This window comes from Parus major, chromosome 4A, assembly GCF_001522545.3.
Source record: "Parus major isolate Abel chromosome 4A, Parus_major1.1, whole genome shotgun sequence".
Taxonomy (NCBI): Eukaryota; Metazoa; Chordata; class Aves; order Passeriformes; family Paridae; genus Parus; species Parus major.
In genome coordinates this window covers 17,170,898-17,188,128 of record NC_031772.1, presented here as the reverse complement: position 1 = coordinate 17,188,128, position 17,231 = coordinate 17,170,898, and the positions used below count along the sequence as shown (strand labels likewise).

The 17,231-nt window shown below is 46.0% G+C and overlaps 1 protein-coding gene across 1 annotated transcript in view; it reads left to right on the top strand.

Moving 5' to 3' along the window:
* TRPC5 (transient receptor potential cation channel subfamily C member 5) overlaps nucleotides 1-15,859 on the top strand; it is a 99,186-nt gene extending 83,327 nt beyond the window's left edge. The window contains exons 8-11 of the mRNA XM_015626845.2: nucleotides 5,096-5,302; nucleotides 5,458-5,499; nucleotides 7,188-7,277; nucleotides 7,986-15,859. Of these exons, the coding sequence (XP_015482331.1) occupies nucleotides 5,096-5,302; nucleotides 5,458-5,499; nucleotides 7,188-7,277; nucleotides 7,986-8,720 (1,074 nt within the window). The 3' untranslated portion in view covers nucleotides 8,721-15,859. The remainder of the gene's footprint in view (nucleotides 1-5,095; nucleotides 5,303-5,457; nucleotides 5,500-7,187; nucleotides 7,278-7,985) is intronic.
* Nucleotides 15,860-17,231: the final 1,372 nt, after the last annotated feature.

Sequence of the window (17,231 nt, the reverse complement as noted above, 5' to 3'; positions counted from 1 at the left end):
CAGGAACTTCCCAGAGGAAAGGGCAGGAACCCTTGGACACTTCCACGTGGCAGAGAGAAGCTGGAGCAACTGATGGTCCTGGGAATTTTTTTGAGAGTGGAAAAGTTTGAGGATCTGGGCAAGCCTGGCTGCTGAGCACTACCCTCAGCTCAGCTTTAGGTTTTAGAGATTCACAGAATGGTTTGGGTTGGAAAGGACTTCAAACATCCCATTCCACCCCCTGCCTTGGGCAGGGACACCTTCCATCATCCCAGGCTGCTCCAAGCCCTGTCCAGCCTGACCTTGGACACTTCCAGGGATCCAGGGACAGCCACAGCTGCTCTGGGCACTCTGTGCCAGGGCCTGCCCACCCTCACAGCAAAGAATTTCTTGTTAAAATCTAAACCTTGATTTGCCACAGGCTTTCCACGGGATGTGCTTCAGCTCCTGTGTGCAGAGGGGAAATTCAGTGATTCCCTCCAGCAGCCTCCCAGCCACGGGGCAGCTGGAATACTGAACTCATGGAGAGGAGAAGGAACCTGCAGGCTGTGGCAGAGGTATCCAGCTCTGGATAAAGCTGACAGCATCTTCCCCTGCTGGGTCAGGACTCACTGGTGTCATTTAGCAAAGTATGATCCTATCTGTATGGCCCAGGGAGGAGAAGGTGATGGAAATCTTCATAGAAAACATCTCAGAAACTGTAAACAACACATTTTGTACACAGAGATAAGGACAGAGATTAATGCCTGAATTATTGTGGATAATTAGTGTACCAGGTAATCATTTAAAATCTGGCACATCTGTGAATACATCACTTTGAGTGAATTAGAAAATATTTGCAACTGCTACAGTGAAATGGCTTCAGCCATCCCACAGGGAAATCTTTGTGGGAGATTAATTCTCACTTCAAATGGCAGAGATTTGCAAGAGGATTATGTGGCCAGGATGACACATTCACATTGTGATAGGAAGTGAGACCTGTTTTTGGTTTTTTTTCCTCACAGCAAAGCAGAGTGCTGGTTTCTTTGAGTTCTTGTGTTCTTTGAGCTTGAGGGCTTGGCCCTCTTAAGTGTAGAGTGTTTGATAGCTGAAACACTGAACAGTGCTTGAAAGAAAACGGTGACAAGAACAAGGATAAGAGAGACAGAAGCTCTCAGAGAGAGGACAGAGAATCCCAATTTAGATTAAAATTCCTAAAGCAACAAGGTCACGCTGGCACAGCTAGTGAAATGTGGGGTTTCAGCTTATTATAAATGTTACCAAAGGGTTGTCATCTGAGAGCAGTGCATGAGGCAGCACAGGCCTGGGAGGGTTCTGTGCTCACTGCTCAGACTCAGACAGCTCCCAAAAATGTGTCTCTTGCCCAGGGGCCAGCAGTGACCGGGGAAACACCCCAAACCTGGGGAACACCCCAAACCTGGGGAACACCCCAAACCTGGGGAACACCCCAAACCTGAGGCCACATTCCCAGCCACTGCAAGGCTGTAAATCCCAGCTGCTCCAGCTTTGACCCAGGTACAGAACAGCTGCTGATTTTTGGTACTTGGCATTGGGAGGAGAGTTTGGGGAGCTTTAGCTTTGTGTGGGGATTTTATTGCTTACAGCACTAAGGAGAGCTCTAACCAAGAAAATGGTGGTTTCCTGGCACACGAAGACATTGTCAGTAAAACTGAAGTCTCTTTGCTATATATTTCCACCACAAAACTGCTGCCAGGAGCTCTCATCTGATTTGCTCAGGTTTGCAAAACATCAAGGTGAATAATTGAGACAGGCTGAGTTTGTAAACCCTGGGGAATTTGCAGCAGCAGAACAGAGAAGGGAAGAAAAGGCACTTTGAGCTTTGTGCAGGGGGTCTGGTCTGTCTTTTAAGAGGGGTTGTAGTGCACTTGTTGAGTGAGCCAGCACAGGAAGAAACACAGGTGGGGTGAAGCCAGCATCCCCCAGCCTCACCCACAGACACTCTCAGACCAACAGGGATTTGTTCAGACCAGCCTCAAAACTTCCTGAGTGAAAAAGTCTTGCTGAGCTTCACGGCTCTGAGGAAAGCCCAGAGTCACAGAATCCAGAAGGGTTTGGGTTGAGATCACCTTTTCCAACCCCCTGCCATGGGCAGGGACACCTTCCATGAGACCAGCTTGCCCCAAGCCCTGTCCAGCCCAGCCTGGGACACTTCCAGGGATGAAGTGTCCCATCCAGCTATTTTAAAATGAAAGAACAAAAAGTGAAAAACAAAACCAAAACCAAAAAAAACCAACCAAACAAAACCACACAAAAAACCCCCCAAAACAACCCTGCTTTGTGCAGAAAAGCTTTTTGAGCCTTTTCCTTCCTTTCCCAGAAACAAATTTGCAATCCCCAGGGTGGAGATTTGCCTTACCTTCCTCTTCAAACAGCATCCAGCATCCACTGCCAACTCCATCTGCTCGGGATGTGCCCTTTTATGATGTGCTGGAGGAAACTGCTGCCACTCCTGATCCCACACCGAGCCTTTGGTGGACTTTTGCAGAGGGGAAGGGTGGATTTATCACAGAACAGGAGCTGCAAGGCAGCACATTCACACCTCCTGCTGTGTTGACAAAGAACTTAAAAGATACATCTCTATCCAAAATAAGTCTTTGCGCTCTCCTTCAGCTCCGGGCTCCCCAGCTGCCCCAGGCAGTGCTGCCAGGTGTTTGTAGTCCCTGCTCAGCTGAGGAATTCACCCCTGGGCTCATGCAGCTCTTCCCTACAAAATGCAGCTGCCACTGGGCTTTTCCTGGTAGTTGAGCAGGGGAGGTTTAGCTTGGATATCAGGAAAAATTCCTTTTCCTGAAGAATTGTCAAGCGCTGGCACAGCTGCCCAGGGCAGTGGTGCTGTCCCCATCCCTGGAGGGATGTAAGAGGGGTGTGGGTCTGGCACTTGGGGACAGGGGTTAGGGGTAGCCTCGGGGAATGGCTGGAGTTGATGATCTTAGGGGTTTCATCTTAGCTGATGATCTTTTCCATGAGAAATGATCTCATATCCAAGTGGAGCACAGAAAGTGCAGCTCAGGCCCCTTCTCTGGGGAGGGATTTGCTCTCCCACCTCCCTGGTCCCTCTGGGCTCAGCTGACCTGCAGTGCCCGTCCTTCCTCTCGTTTCAGCTCAAGCTGTCCAGACCTGGAAAGGCTCAGGTGGAAAGATGGGCATGGGGGAGCTTTCAGGTGTGGGCAGGGAGCAGCCAGCCCTGCTCCTGGGAGCAGCTGTCACACAGGAGCTGTCCTGTGGGCTGGCAGGTAGAGACAAATGAACTAAAAAACAAAAAATAAATTCCCAAGCAGGAGTTGTTTTTTTGCTGTTGATGTTGGGTTTGGGTTTTTTTTTTTTAATATTTGTGTGTTTTTATGGTGGCAGTTACTCCTACTGCTACAAACTGCTTTTTTTTTTTTTTTTTTACTACCCAGGACTTCATTTTGTGATACTTCACAGCAAAGTGAAGCTCGCCTGTTTTTGGGGTCTGATGGGGTATGAGGAAAAAGGGGCACAACAAGCTGCACCCCTGAGCCTCCCTATGGCTTGCAAAGAGCCTCTGTGCTAAACTGGCTGGGGACAATGATATTCTGGGCTGGTTCAGACCATCTGCAGAGATTAATGTGCTCCCGGGCCGCTGAGACAGTCGTTCTAAATCCAGGGCTGCACATAATTTGAATACATTACCAAAATGGAGTTCAGCTGCACCTCACTGTCAAAATGTGAGCATATTTTACCCGTGTCAGGGCGCTGGAGCATGGCCAGGGAGCCAGTGTAGTAATTTTTTGGGCATGATGTTCAGCCATATTTTATGAAATTCCCTGTCCTGCACCTCAGTGCCCGCCTGCTGCAGCCCAGCACCCCTCGCTCCGTAATCCGCTTGTTCCAACCTCCCTGAAATCTCCTCGGGAAATTAAAGTCCTGCATTGTCCTTTCCTCCCACCTTGTGCTGTTCCTCAGCCTGAATCATCGTGGCTTTGGTTTAATCTGGTGTCAGACGCCAAATGCCGGGCGGCTGAAATGTCACAACCATTGGCTTAGCGCTGTCCTCGGCGGTGGCAGCGACACACAGATGCACTGTTTCAGCTCAGTGTGCTGCTGTAAGCTGTGCTCAGCACAAATTACTCCCCTCCCTTTTCTGCCATGTCAGAAATATTCTGGTTTTCTCATTTTCTAATGTCAGAATTTCTGCAGAACGAAACAGCGGTGTTTTATTCAACTTTTAAACTAGCACAAAGCAGCACGAGCTCTCTTTTGGATCTCTGCAGCATCTCTGGCTGCAGGGAGCTGCCTCTGCCCTGATGTTGGAGGGAATATGCACTGTGTTATTGGGTTGGCTCCATCATCATTTAAAATTGACTAAATTGCAGAGAGTTCTCCCCAAACCCAGCGATTCTGAAGTCTGTAAGGTCAGTCTCTTCCATAACTCAGCATTCCTTTCCTGGGGACCCCGTGTCTATCTGTGCAGCTGAAAAATGATGGTGTTAACTTCCCACCTCCACTTTGATGAGATGAAAAACACTAGGGCACGGCAAGCCATCATGGTGATAATATAAATGCAAAAAATCCCACCAACCTAAGAGCAAGATGTCTCCTGGCTTCTCTAAGGATAATGCAGAGGCAAGATGTAAAATATGGCACACATAAAATGTGCCATTTCCTTATAAGAGCAGAATTAATGGAGGCTATAAAAAAACAAATCAAAAACCACTATGGAAGTCCTTTTTCCCAGGGAAGAATATGAGAATTCATTGGATTTAGACACGAGGAACAAAGGCTTGTGATAATAAAAGCGCTAGCAAAAAGCAAAATAAGAAATGTGTTTTCTTGCTCCTTGCATTGGTGAACTAATGAGTACAACCTCTTAAGGACAAAGCTGGCCTCTAGCACGTGGAATTCTCCTTGCTGGGTATTGCTCTCCTCTCTTTCCTCAGTGGTTGGTGTTTTTTCACTCCAGCTACATTTCACACCAATTTTTTTACGCCCACCCCCAGCGAGGGAGATGTAGGGAGTGACACTGCTCTGCCTGCAGCTGGAGAAATCCCTCATTGCTCACACCTCACCTCCTCAGCCTGGCTCCAGGAACACCTGCCCGCAGCTGCTGATGGTGTCTGCCCTTCTCCCGCAGGACCACGCGGATATCGAGTGGAAGTTTGCGCGGACGAAGCTCTGGATGAGTTACTTCGACGAAGGCGCCACTCTGCCCCCTCCTTTTAACATTGTCCCCAGTCCCAAGTCAGTCTGGTACCTTTGCAAGTGGATCCACAACCAGCTGTGCCCAGGTGACAACTCTGACAATGAACAGAAGAGGCACGAAAACCTCAAAACATTCACAGTAAGGAGCTTGTGCATCGTTTCTGGAGGGCTCTGGGGATATTCAGGGTGGTGGGGGATCAGCAGAGGGTTCCTGGGTCATAACTTGCTCAGAGCCATCAGGGGCTCTAAAGACAGGACCATACAGGTGACATCCCTGTGCCTTTCTCTTTCCAGGAACGACACGCTGACAACCTGATTCAGAATCAACATTACCAGGTAAACTCTCTTGGGCACATAAAGTTCTTACTTGCTGTTTCTTTCTCCTCCTTATTTTCCAATACTTCAATTCTTGCTTGCTTCCAGAATGTATTTTGATAAGTGTAGATCCTCTAAGAGGATTTTACTTATCATGGATTAAAGCATTTCCTCATTGGATGGTTCAGTAAATCTGTCCTTGCCTTTCAGCCCCTCTGGAACAGTGGGAAACTTGCAGGTGTCAGTGTGGCTGCTGAAGTCAAGGTCACATCCCCATTGCCATCAGGCTGCCAGTTTTAATCCTGATTAAAACTATTTCTGCAGCATTTTTACACTCCTGAATTGTTCCTCTCTTGCTCTTTTTTGTAAAGCACCCCTAACTCACACTGTGGTTGGGGTATTCTTTTGTTTGGGACAGCTCAGGAAGCAGGAATGATTCCTTTGTTGAATCTTGCTGGTTTGTTTATTCTCAGCCCTCCTGTCATCAAGTACTCATTAAACTCAACCTATAAAAGGATGAAACTTCATTAAAAACACCAGCTTCAGCCCTTGAATTCAGTGGGATGTATTATGCCAGCATTCTGGAAGGAATAAAAAATTCTCTGGAATGTTAGGTGGTACGTTAGGCTCCACTGCCAAAAGCCATTAGTAATTTGTCTTACTTAAGACATCTCCTGCTTTCTGAAGAGCACTTTTATCAGAAGTTGGTGGTTAACATAATTAGTCACCTTTGACAACTGACATATGGTGCCTTTTGACTTCACAGCACAGCTTACGGCTACGACATTGGCATCTCTTAAAAACCTCCCAGCAAAGCCTCGGTGCAGACACCATCTTCAGCTTGGTGTTGCTCAGACTTGTTTATGAAGGGGGGGAGATGCAGGGCAGGTTTGGAGTGGCCTCTCCCCTGCACACAACAGGCACAAACAGCCTGGGTGTGTTTTGGCTGGCACAGATAAATGTGCAGGCTCAAAGGCAGCAGTTTTTGCTTCTGTGAAGCCATCAGGGAGGGACAGGAGCAGAGCAAAATGGAGCTCATCCAATAAAACCATGGAGTGTAGCAGACAGGTAACGCAGAGGAAGGAGTGAGAGTCCCTGGAGAAGTCACTGAAAGTGTGATTTGGCCCTTCCAGTGCCACCCACGGATGGTACAGCCACCCTTAAAGGAGTTTTTACCTTTAGGGAGCACCCAGGCAGCTGCAGATGTGGTTTGGGGTGAATGTCCACTGACCCGTGGGGTCCTGGCTGTTCTTCACATTATTTATTGTTCAAGTAGCCTCCTTGGCTTTCAAATTCTTGATAAACCACCTTGAAATGCCAAATTTATCCCGTCAGGATACGCAGACTGCACACATGAGATTGGTAATTGTAAAACCTTTCAGCAGCTGAGATTAAAGAACACATCTAAGAACTGCTTGGAGACAGCACTCCAAGAATTTTTTTTCTCAGTGACTTGTACATCTACAAACCCCAGTACAAAACAACTGCTTTGCCTTTAGTTAAAAACGGAGCATCCAGAAGATGGAAGCTGTATCAACCCTTCCCAAGGTTTGCTCTGCTTAAAAGGAAGCATTTTGTTTCTAGTGGTGAGTGGTTTTTAGCCAGCAGAGTCAGGACAGCTGCTGTTGGCAAGAGCTCAGGGAAACGCAGCAAGAGCAGAGTTTGGGCTGAGCTAGCAATTGAATCACTTGGATTGTTTCCTATTCCAGGAAGTGATAAGAAATCTTGTGAAAAGATACGTTGCTGCAATGATAAGAACGTCCAAAACCAACGAGGGTTTGACTGAAGAAAACTTCAAGGTAATTTATTATTTCTCAATAATCATTTGTTTTATTAATTCAAACAGCCGCTTGCAGAGTTCGCACTAAGTTGTTAAGGTGATTTGTGATGTGTGGAAATAGGATTGTGGCTGGAGCTGGGAATGTATCTGATGGGCCTGGGGGGTTTTGTGGGCAGAGTGAGTTATTATTGAGTGTCCTCCTGTATGACCACCTGCCATATTTTAATGTACAATGTGCTACGCAGACAAAAGCACTGGAAAAGATTGAATAAAGTAGGAATGAAATACGTGATTTGAGTCAATGTCACATTCCCAATCCCAGTGCAGACAGAGCCAAATAATGGGTCGGGGTTGATGGATATTAAGAGCACTCACCAACAAATTTAAAGTTGGGCCTATCAGCTAGACATGATTCCTGCCATATTTCATCAGTTCTCCCTCTTCTGTAACTCTTTTTATTTGACTTTTTGGGGTGTGCAGGGGGTGGGCAGAGGGGGTTGATCAACAGGGCCAGTCCCCAGCCTTTGGGGACAGAATCCTTGTGAGGTCCCCAATTCTCAGCACTGCCAAGACACCACTTTTGTGTGACACTGGGCATGGATGTGATGTCCTTGTGTGATTTGGTGTCAGCCTCCAGCACAGCTGAACAGCTCTCCCAAGGGAAGGTGATCGTTCCTTCGTGTCAGATAGGGCTGCTGGCAGTAACTCCTGTCTCCTCTTGCCCCAGGAATTAAAACAGGACATCTCCAGTTTTCGCTATGAAGTTCTTGACCTGTTAGGCAACAGGAAGCTCCAGAGGAGAAGTTACTCTACCAGCAGCACAGAGGTGTCCCAAAAGGACGAAACAAACGAGGATGGCGCTGGAGAAAAGTCCAGAGCCAAGAGCGTGTCTTTCAATGTAGCCAACAAAAAAAAGGACTTCAACGTTTCTGCTCTGATTAAAACCATGTCTGGGATCAACATGGTGGAAGAGAAGCCAAAAAGCAACGGGATCAGCAAGCGCTCCTTTGTCCGAAATGGGAACAGAGTCCAGAGACTCTCCAGCTCCAAGAAGGAGTCCTTCAAGAGACTGGGCCTGCTCTTCTCCAAGATGAACGGCCACGTCCCCGAGCCCAGCTCAGAACCCATGTACACCATCTCAGACGGGATCATTCAGCCACATTACATGTGGAAAGACATTAAATATTCTCCCATGGACAGACAGAGAGAAGAGAATTGTTCCAAAAGTGAAATTAACCTCAATGAGGTGGCCTACAGTGGGAACACGAGACTTTCAGGACAGAGCAAGGAGTGCCCTGTGGTTTGTACCAGCTCCCTTCACTGTGCTTCCAGTATTTGTTCCTCTAATTCCAAACTTATAGACTCGTCAGAGGATGTGTTTGATTCATGGGGAGAGGCCTGTGACTTGTTTATAAACCAGTGGAAAGACGGGCAGGAGGATCACGTTACCACCCGGCTCTGAGCAAAGCTCTCTTAACTCTCGCTGGAAAACTCAGCCAAGTATTGGTCACGGTTTGCTCTCATCTGGTTCAGCATCACTGTTTTCCTTTCTGTCCACAGGTGAAAAAAAAGTGTAAACCTACTTATGTTATGGCCTATTTTATAGCCATCTGCACCTTTTTTAATTTACTTGTTTTACACTCATTAATACTAAACTAATATTGTCACGGTTTATAAGGTTGCCATAAACCACAGGAATCCCTTTGGATGCAGTCTCAGTCCCCAAACCCCACAGACTCCAGGCATGCAGGTGGCTGAGGAAAGGATTTCTCCAGTGCTCCCATCATCATCCCACCCAGCTGGGTTTCAGTGCTGCTGTCCAACACCATCAGCTCTGCATCCTGCTCAGCTTTCCTCATCAACACAGACAGCTGTTGAGCAGGAGGCTGAAAGTCACTCTGAAAATATTTTTCAGAAATGTTTCCACCTATAACTGCGTTTTGTTTTGTTTCCTTTTAGCAATATGACTTCTGATTCTTTTGGTTGTGCTTGTTTTTTCAGGCCACTGTATCAATATTGTAAATTATTACTGAATATGAGACCACTTTGATCATGGAACATGTTTTTGTTGCTAACATATTTGCTTATTTCCCTAAAATCCCTTTTGGGGAGCAGAAGGACCTTCTAATTAGGCTGACAGTGGGAGCCAGCACCTGGCCTTGCCTCCAACTCCTGTGTAGATGAACTGAAAAGAAAACCCAAAACAACCCTGGCTGCTTGAAATCCAAACCTCAGAGTAGTTTCTAATAGGCTGAACCAAAACCCAGCTCTAAGCCTTGCCCTTATTTTGCAATTCCTAATTTTACTTCCAGTGCTGCATTCACTTTTTGCTGCCTCTCTGATGGGTGTCAGGCTTCAGGGGGAAATCCATCTCCTGAGGGAGAGCATCCCCTGAGCACCAGCAGCTCTGCAGGTCCTTCTCCGAGGTGCAACAACAAGGACTGTGGCAGGAGGTGGTGTATTTATTATTTGTTATTTATTATTTATTATTTATTCTTTTAAAATTTTTATTTATTACTTATTATTTTTTATTTCCCCAGCTGTGGGAGTGGCTGGACAGGGCTTAGCACTGTCACTGTTGTTGTGCCAAGGAGCATCAAGAGCTGGGAGAAAGACAACCCCCCTTCAAGGGCAAGATGGTTCAATTCTTAACAGGGATTTTTAGGGGGTTTTATTTTAATTTTTTAACTTTCTTCTGCAGTGTTGCTAAGAAATGCAGATGACTGGTGCTGAGCAGCACCTCCGAGGTGTTCAGGAGCTCGGGAATGGCTTCATCCCTGCCCTCTGCAGGGCTCTGCTCCCTGCAGAGGGTTGTGTGAGCTCCAGCATTTCCCCAGGCTGGCTGGCAGCAGTCACCTCACCTGGGAAGCAGGTTGGGAGCTGCCTCTGGAGAAACACAATGCTGGAAAAGCTACACCTGCCCCTGGAGCGGGTCAGATCTCACCAGCGAGGGGCACGAGCAGCTCTGCCGGCAGCGCGGAGGGTCAGGAGCAGAGGGATGAGAGATGCTGGAGCACCTGCAGCTGGATACTCTGCCCGAGTTTGAAACCTGGCTCCCTCCTCTTGAGGGGAAAATCTCCCCTCCTGGGGTTTTTCCTTTGGGCACTTGTGCAGCTTCACCCAGGAGATGGAGCACAGAGAGAAGAAATGTGAGTGCTGCAGCAGCTCCTGGGGCAGAGCTGAGGTGCCAACACCCCAAAATCATGGAAGGGTTCAGTGCAGACCTCTGTGGCTCCAGGGCAGCCCTGGTGCTGAGATAAATCAGCAGCAAGGAGCAGAGGCTCAAAAACATTTCTGTTTTCCTCGCTTATAATGACAGCAGCCTTGTTACCAGCAGGCAGTGTAAAACCCCAAATATTTAAGCCTCTGGATGTGTTAGTTAAGGCAGAGTGAAAGGCATTTTTGTATCAACAGATTTCAGGCTTTCACACTAATTGCAGGGTTAGAGTTGTCTTTGAAAACCACATTTCCTCTTCCCTCATGGAAGGCTGAGCAGACTGACATTGGTGGTACACAAGGAGACTGTGTAAATGCCGAGGGTGGGGAGCAGCGTGCCGACGGCTCCGTGAGGAAATCGGGCACCCCTGGCTGGAGGAGCAAATCCATCGACAGGGGAGAGCCACAGCCAGAGCCCAGCGAGGCAATGCCCACAATGAGAGCCCCACAGGTCAAGAAAGCAAACTGAGCATGTTTCTGCAAAGATAAACACGAGCAGGAGCTGCTGCAGGGGGGTGGATTTGGAATCCTTTGATGCCTCCCCTAACCCACAGCGCAGCCTGTGAACTCCACTTGACGTGGGGCCAGCGAATCTTTGTGGCATTTCCTGGGTAAGGAGGAAGAATGAAAACAATTCAAGTACAGTTATGCAGATTACATCAACTGGGCTTGAAATTGGGCCAGAAACTGGGCTTATATCCTTGGACAGCAGCAAGGCTTTTAAGTGTTCAGTGAGAACAAGCACACAGCCGCTGGTGACGCTCACGTGGTGCCACTTGAATGCTTTACCAGGTAAAAACAACGCAAAGAAATGGAATTAACTCTGCAGTGCTGCCCCCAAAAATGCAAAAATCCCTTCCCCAGTGCTGTGCTGAAGGGGGAGATGCTTCACGTGGCTCTGTGCCCAGGGCTCCCCTGGGCTTTGCTTCATGACTGAGATCCTTCCTTGCTCCCAGCTACGAGCTGACTTTGGAATTCAACACAAATATTTGATTTGGCTGTGATTAATACATGTGTCCAGGAGTTTGCAAAACTCAAATTGGTCCCCCAAAAGGCAAAATACTCTTTGATTGCATCTATGCATCCCTGTTGATAGCAATAGACTTTGGAGCAGCTGGTGAATTATTATTATGCTAAAACAGGAGCTTCAGGGGAGCAAAATTGAAGTAGCTTCTGAAAAATAACATTTGATTAAAAAAAACCCAACCCAGGTTTTGCTCAATTCACTTGCAGCACAGTATTTGGGAAACTTCATCAGTATTTTTCTGCTTTCAATTGCTCTAAAAAGAAAAGGTGTTGTAGTGAAAGTTCTTCTTTCCTTCAGAGTGAGTGACCCCTGTGCTGCCTCTGCAAGGGCAGCTGATGGAACACTTGAGTTTCTCCTGTGAGGAGTTAAACTTTTCCTTGGCTCAGCTGGCTCACACCTGGCCTTTATTCTGTGGGCTTCAAGAAGGATCCTTGTATATATGCAAGGAGTTTGGAGTTAGGAATAACAGAGATCTCAACCATTTGCCCTTTATTAGGTTTCTTGCTCTTGAAGTTGCATTTTTTTCTTGCCTCCCATCCCAGCTTCATTTTCACCTGGCTTTTTAAAGCAGCACACCTCCAAATGGTCATGGAATTATGGAATGGTTTGGGTTGGAAGGGACCTTAAAGTTCTTGTTCCAACCCCCCTGCCATGGGCAGGGACACTTTCCATTAGGCCAGGTTGCTCCAAGCCCTGTCCTTGGACACTTCCAGGGATGTGGCATCATCACCAATTAAACAAGTTAACAAATAACACCCAGGGTTAAGAATTTAATAGAGCTGGGAGGTGTTTGTACTCAGGTCAGAGATTACCTAAATTGCTTCAGAAACAAGAAATTAACTGAATTATCTGTGCAGGTTATTTAGATAACTGCATTTGTACATGGCTCACTTGCTGGTAAATATGTAAATATTCCTGTGTTTGTACCTGTGTTCCCTCAGAGGAAGCATGGGCAGTGTCAGAGCCAGGGGGGAGCTCAGCTCCACTCCCTGCTCTGCCCCTGCCTCCCCTGTGACCTTGGGCAAGTCACTCAGCCTCTCGAATGCCTCAGTTTCCCCATCTGTAAAATAGGGATAATAATACTTACCTACCTCGCAGGGGGGGTTAGTTCATTATTTATAAGCACTTTCAAATTTAAAGGCGCTATATACAGTACGTAGTTAATCTTGGTAGCAGTAGTATGTACTTTTATTTTCTTACAACTAATTCAGGTTAGGATTTAACTGTATGTCTGTTATGATAATTTTCCATGTAGGAAACTCGCATGGTTTCCCCATGAAGGGAATTTAGGGGACTTCTGCAGTAGACAGAGAGCAGGAGCAGCATACCCTGGAAGCCTAAATTCTGACACCTTCGCTTTTGTGATTTATGCCTCACCCGAAATGTCACCTCCCTGTATTTGTGTTCCACCCCTTTCCTGACAGCCCATGTAACATGATTTTTAGCAGAAACAGCCACTGTAAATATTAAGAGTATTTAAATAAATATATTAATGTACGAATATAAACCCTTACCTTTTAAAGAGGTTAAAATTGGTGGGTATGACAGGATTCTAAGCACGGGGTGGGGGCTCCACAGGCAGCTCAGCACTGGTGCACACCCACACACTGGGCTAGGGCTATAGGAAGATTTCACATCATCACCTCTGCAATAATCACTTTTCACCCCATCACTGGCAAGGACAACTCACCTGGGTGTCACAGGAGGGCAAAGGGACGCTGTGACCGGAGCAGGGTGGCCCTGCTGCCTGGTTCTGCCCCCGGAGAAGGGAACGCAGCTCTGGACACCCACCCAGGCAGCAGAGTGTGGCCAACACTGTGGCAACCTGGACAGCTGGAAACTGTCTCCTGCATCCTTGGGAGGGGCTCCTCACCCAGATTTCTCTGTACAATATTCCCTAGTGTTTACTCTGGACAAAGGTCTCTGGTTTGAGCAAGAGGAGCTTGAAGAGGGGACTGGCAGGGTAAGGGCACTCTGAGCTCCCTGGCAGGGACAGGAGCATGTTCAGGTCCCTGCACTGGGGACCTGATGTTATTGACAGGGATATTTGGACAGTTAGCAACAGTGAAAGCAAGGATCTGAATCACCTCTGGGTTTTCTAGCAGCTGGAAACCACCCAAGCACTCACTGCTCTCACACTGCTACGTGTTTGTCCCGCTTCCCTTCCCAGCTTCGCTTTGGTGTTGCTGCTTCCCTTTCCAAAGGGCCAAAATCCCAAAGAAAAGCATATTTCATTAGCCAGGAGGAGGCTCAGTGTTGGTTGAACTCCTGGCTGAGCTCTCCTTTAAGCAGTTATCTCGTCCTGCAGCACCCAGCCCTGTCCCACAGACAGAGAAAGCTCTGTGAGATTCCCAAAGGATCAGGAACCCCCTCCCACCTCTGCTGAAATTCCACACACAGAGGATGGCAAAAAATAATCAGAACCATCCCAACCACCAGGGCTGCCTAAAGTTAATGAAAGTTGTTTTTTAACAGAATTCCTGCAGGTGTTTTTGGGATGGGGGCACTGCAGGGACCTCTTCCTCACAAGAGGGACTTCCAGACCCTCTGGCACAGAGAGACCAGGGCTGGTCACACCTTCCCAGGTGTGCTGGAAGCATCAGGCACTCTAATTAATGTCATGGTAAAATTGATTGGAATCAGCACAACTGTGATGGATAATAAATCCACTCTCTGGAGAAGCATCTAAAATAAACTGTCCCCCAACAGCATCTGCAGTTTGCAGTGAGTGTGTGACTTGAAACAGCTATAAAGCCACTCCCTTACTTGATTTTTGTTTGAGGAGATAGAGAATACTCTGGGCTAGCCACATCAGCACATTTCCTAAACATTTATCATTTGATTAATTTTCATTTTCACTCTTCTTTCCCCATTTCAGGCCCTTATTACAAAAAGAGAAATTTCTATACTACTCATGTAACTGCTTCCACCCAGACCAATGACTGCCCTGGAGGCAAATCATGATCAAGAACCATTGTTCTAAAAAGAAAACATGTTTCATCTAAAGAAATACACTTAAAAAGCAAAAGTGTTTGATCCTTATCTTCCAAACCTTTGATAGCATTTTGTGCTTCAGGGAAACACTTTGACCTGCTCTGTTTTTTTGGGTTTTTTTGAGGTGTGCAAAACAAAAAAGGAAACCCCCAACCAGAACAGCAGTAGAACTCAAACCACCCACAGCTTTTGATTTAGTTCATTCCTTCCACGCAGAATTCCTGGTTTGGGTTGGAGGAGACCTCTGGAGATCCAGCCCAAGCTCCTGCCAGCCCCTTCTCCATCAAACACCCACCCACCCCAGCCACCAGTGCTGTCCCCATCCCTGCTCAGCATGGCCTAGTTTGGGGATTTTTGGGGGGATTTTCTTTCTTTTCCCCTCCCATTGAAAGCATTCCCACATCAGCAGCACCTTCTGGGCTGGCAGAGATGCTGTGCCCAGGGCTCAGACGTGCCCTGTGCAGGAGCTGACAGAACACTGTGATCCCTTTAGTTGACAGAGCAAGAGGCCTTTTGACTATAAATAATGTTGTTTTTCAGCAAGGGGGCACTTTTGGGTCTTAGCTATTTTTTCTGGCTATTGTACAGTTATTTAAAAACTACTGAAGGTGTTTATAAGGCAGGTCTGGGGGCTACAGGGCTAAAGATTTTGAGAAGCAAAAGGCAGTAGCAGATGTTTAAGTATTCTATTTTCTATATGGGAGCCCTGGAGACCTGGGCTGACTCTGAAAACAGTTTTTTAGCAAATCGAGTTTTATTGTCAAATTAAATCTAAATTAATAAATAAAGCAACCACAGAAACAGCCTTCACACCCGAGCATATTTTAAAATGCCATTTTGTGAAATAAAAAAAAGGTGAGGCTTTTTTTCCCCCACCCTCCCACCCCCTTCTTCTTTATTTTAGTTTTGCTCAAAAACTCAAAGGGGCCTTTTCCAGGCTAAAAAGCTTTTAGATGTTGTAAGACTTTTGTGTATGCAAAGACAGATTGGGGACCTCAGAATCTGCCAGCTGAGTGGTAATAGCCACCCCTGGAGAAAAGGGGCAGAAAAGGGCAAGAGCAAAAAGCAAAAACAGATGCTTAGTTTTATGTACTTTTCTACTTGCATCTCTTCCATCCGTAGTGCAGACTCCATGTCAGACCCTCGTATAACCTGTACAAAATTAAACAATGTACATAACAAATAAAATTATTTATTTTATGTGTATTTTTAGCTTAACTGTAAACTGAAAAAAAAAATAAAAAATAAAAAGCATTTAATTTTTTTTCCCAAAAATGTAAGCCTATTGAAAAATCAAGGTGTTTCTACCTTTTCAGATGTAACATTTCCAGCTGCCTATTGATAATAAACATTTATGAACAGCATCAGATCTGATATTTTAGAGTTTTTAAGAAAAAAGTTCAGCACAGACTTCTCAAGGGCTGTCAGTGATCATTTAAGGGCTCTGATTCTATGGAGATTTTATTGGTATTTTAATTTAAAAAAATAAGATATCTCACAGTCCTGCTTACATCCAGTGAAGTTGGTGTCCCAAATTTGAGCAAGAGCTGAACACCTGGCTGGGAAAAAAACCAAAACAACAACAAACAAACCCAAAATATTCATTATATCTTGGGCACAACAGAAAATAGCAACGCACTAGAAGTGTTGGTAAATAAAATTCACCACATGAATGCAATTAGTCGTGCACAGAAAAGTCTAAGTAAGTGTAATTTCATTTTCATTTACTCCCCAAAGATCTCCTCAGACCAGCACAACTGCATGGCCACACAATTAGCAATACAGCTAATAGAGTAAGAGAGTCATTAAGCAACAACTTATAACTGTATTAACATAATTTGCTTAAGGAAGGCTGTCCTCCAGCAAATCTCATTAAAGTCCTGGAGGTAATTTTCAAAAGGTTTCCATCTTTTGATGAATGAGGCTTTTGGTCAAGCTTCCAGTAAAGGAAGAGTTTCCATAAGTTAAACTATGACAATATTCCTTTCCTTGGAATGCAGAAGATTCCTGCACAAGGGATGCAATGTGGGCACACAAATTAACACCAAGCATGGCAAAAGCTGTACTAAATCCAGGACCACAGGCATCTACAGTTGCAGAAATTTAAATATTCACATAAAAACCAAATTTTTTTCACATTTTTTCTTTTTTTTTTAAATAGACAAGGAGTTTTTGCAGCTGGATGTGCACATTCCCACTGACATCAGAAAGCTGAAAGTTCAAAGTTCAGGCAGTGGAGATATTCCAGAACCACCTGGACACAATCCTGTGCTCTGGGATGACCCTGGGATGAGCAGGGAGGTTGCACCAGATCCCTCCCAGCCTGGCCCATTCTGTGGAGAAGCTTTGCAGTAAATTTAATCTCCTCTTACTCACACTTCCTCAAAAGTTATACAAATCACACATTCACATAATCACCACCAGCATAAAAATAAACACTTTGTGCTTTCAACTATGACATACTGAAAAAGTGCTGGTTTAAACAGAGTTAGAAACCACATGTCTACAATTGAATGGAAAGTGAAAATAGGGAGGGTAGGGAATAGAAAAAATACATAAAGGAAAGGATAGAGGGAGTTGGATGGCACATCAATTTATCATTAGGGGATATTCCACTTTCTCTTAAAAGTCCATTTTCCCTAAGCTAACAAAGTTAAGCCCTGATCACAGCTCTGAGCACAGACTTACCCTCATCTTGGGTCACAATCACCCCAAAGCTTGTGGCAAAATGTTCAG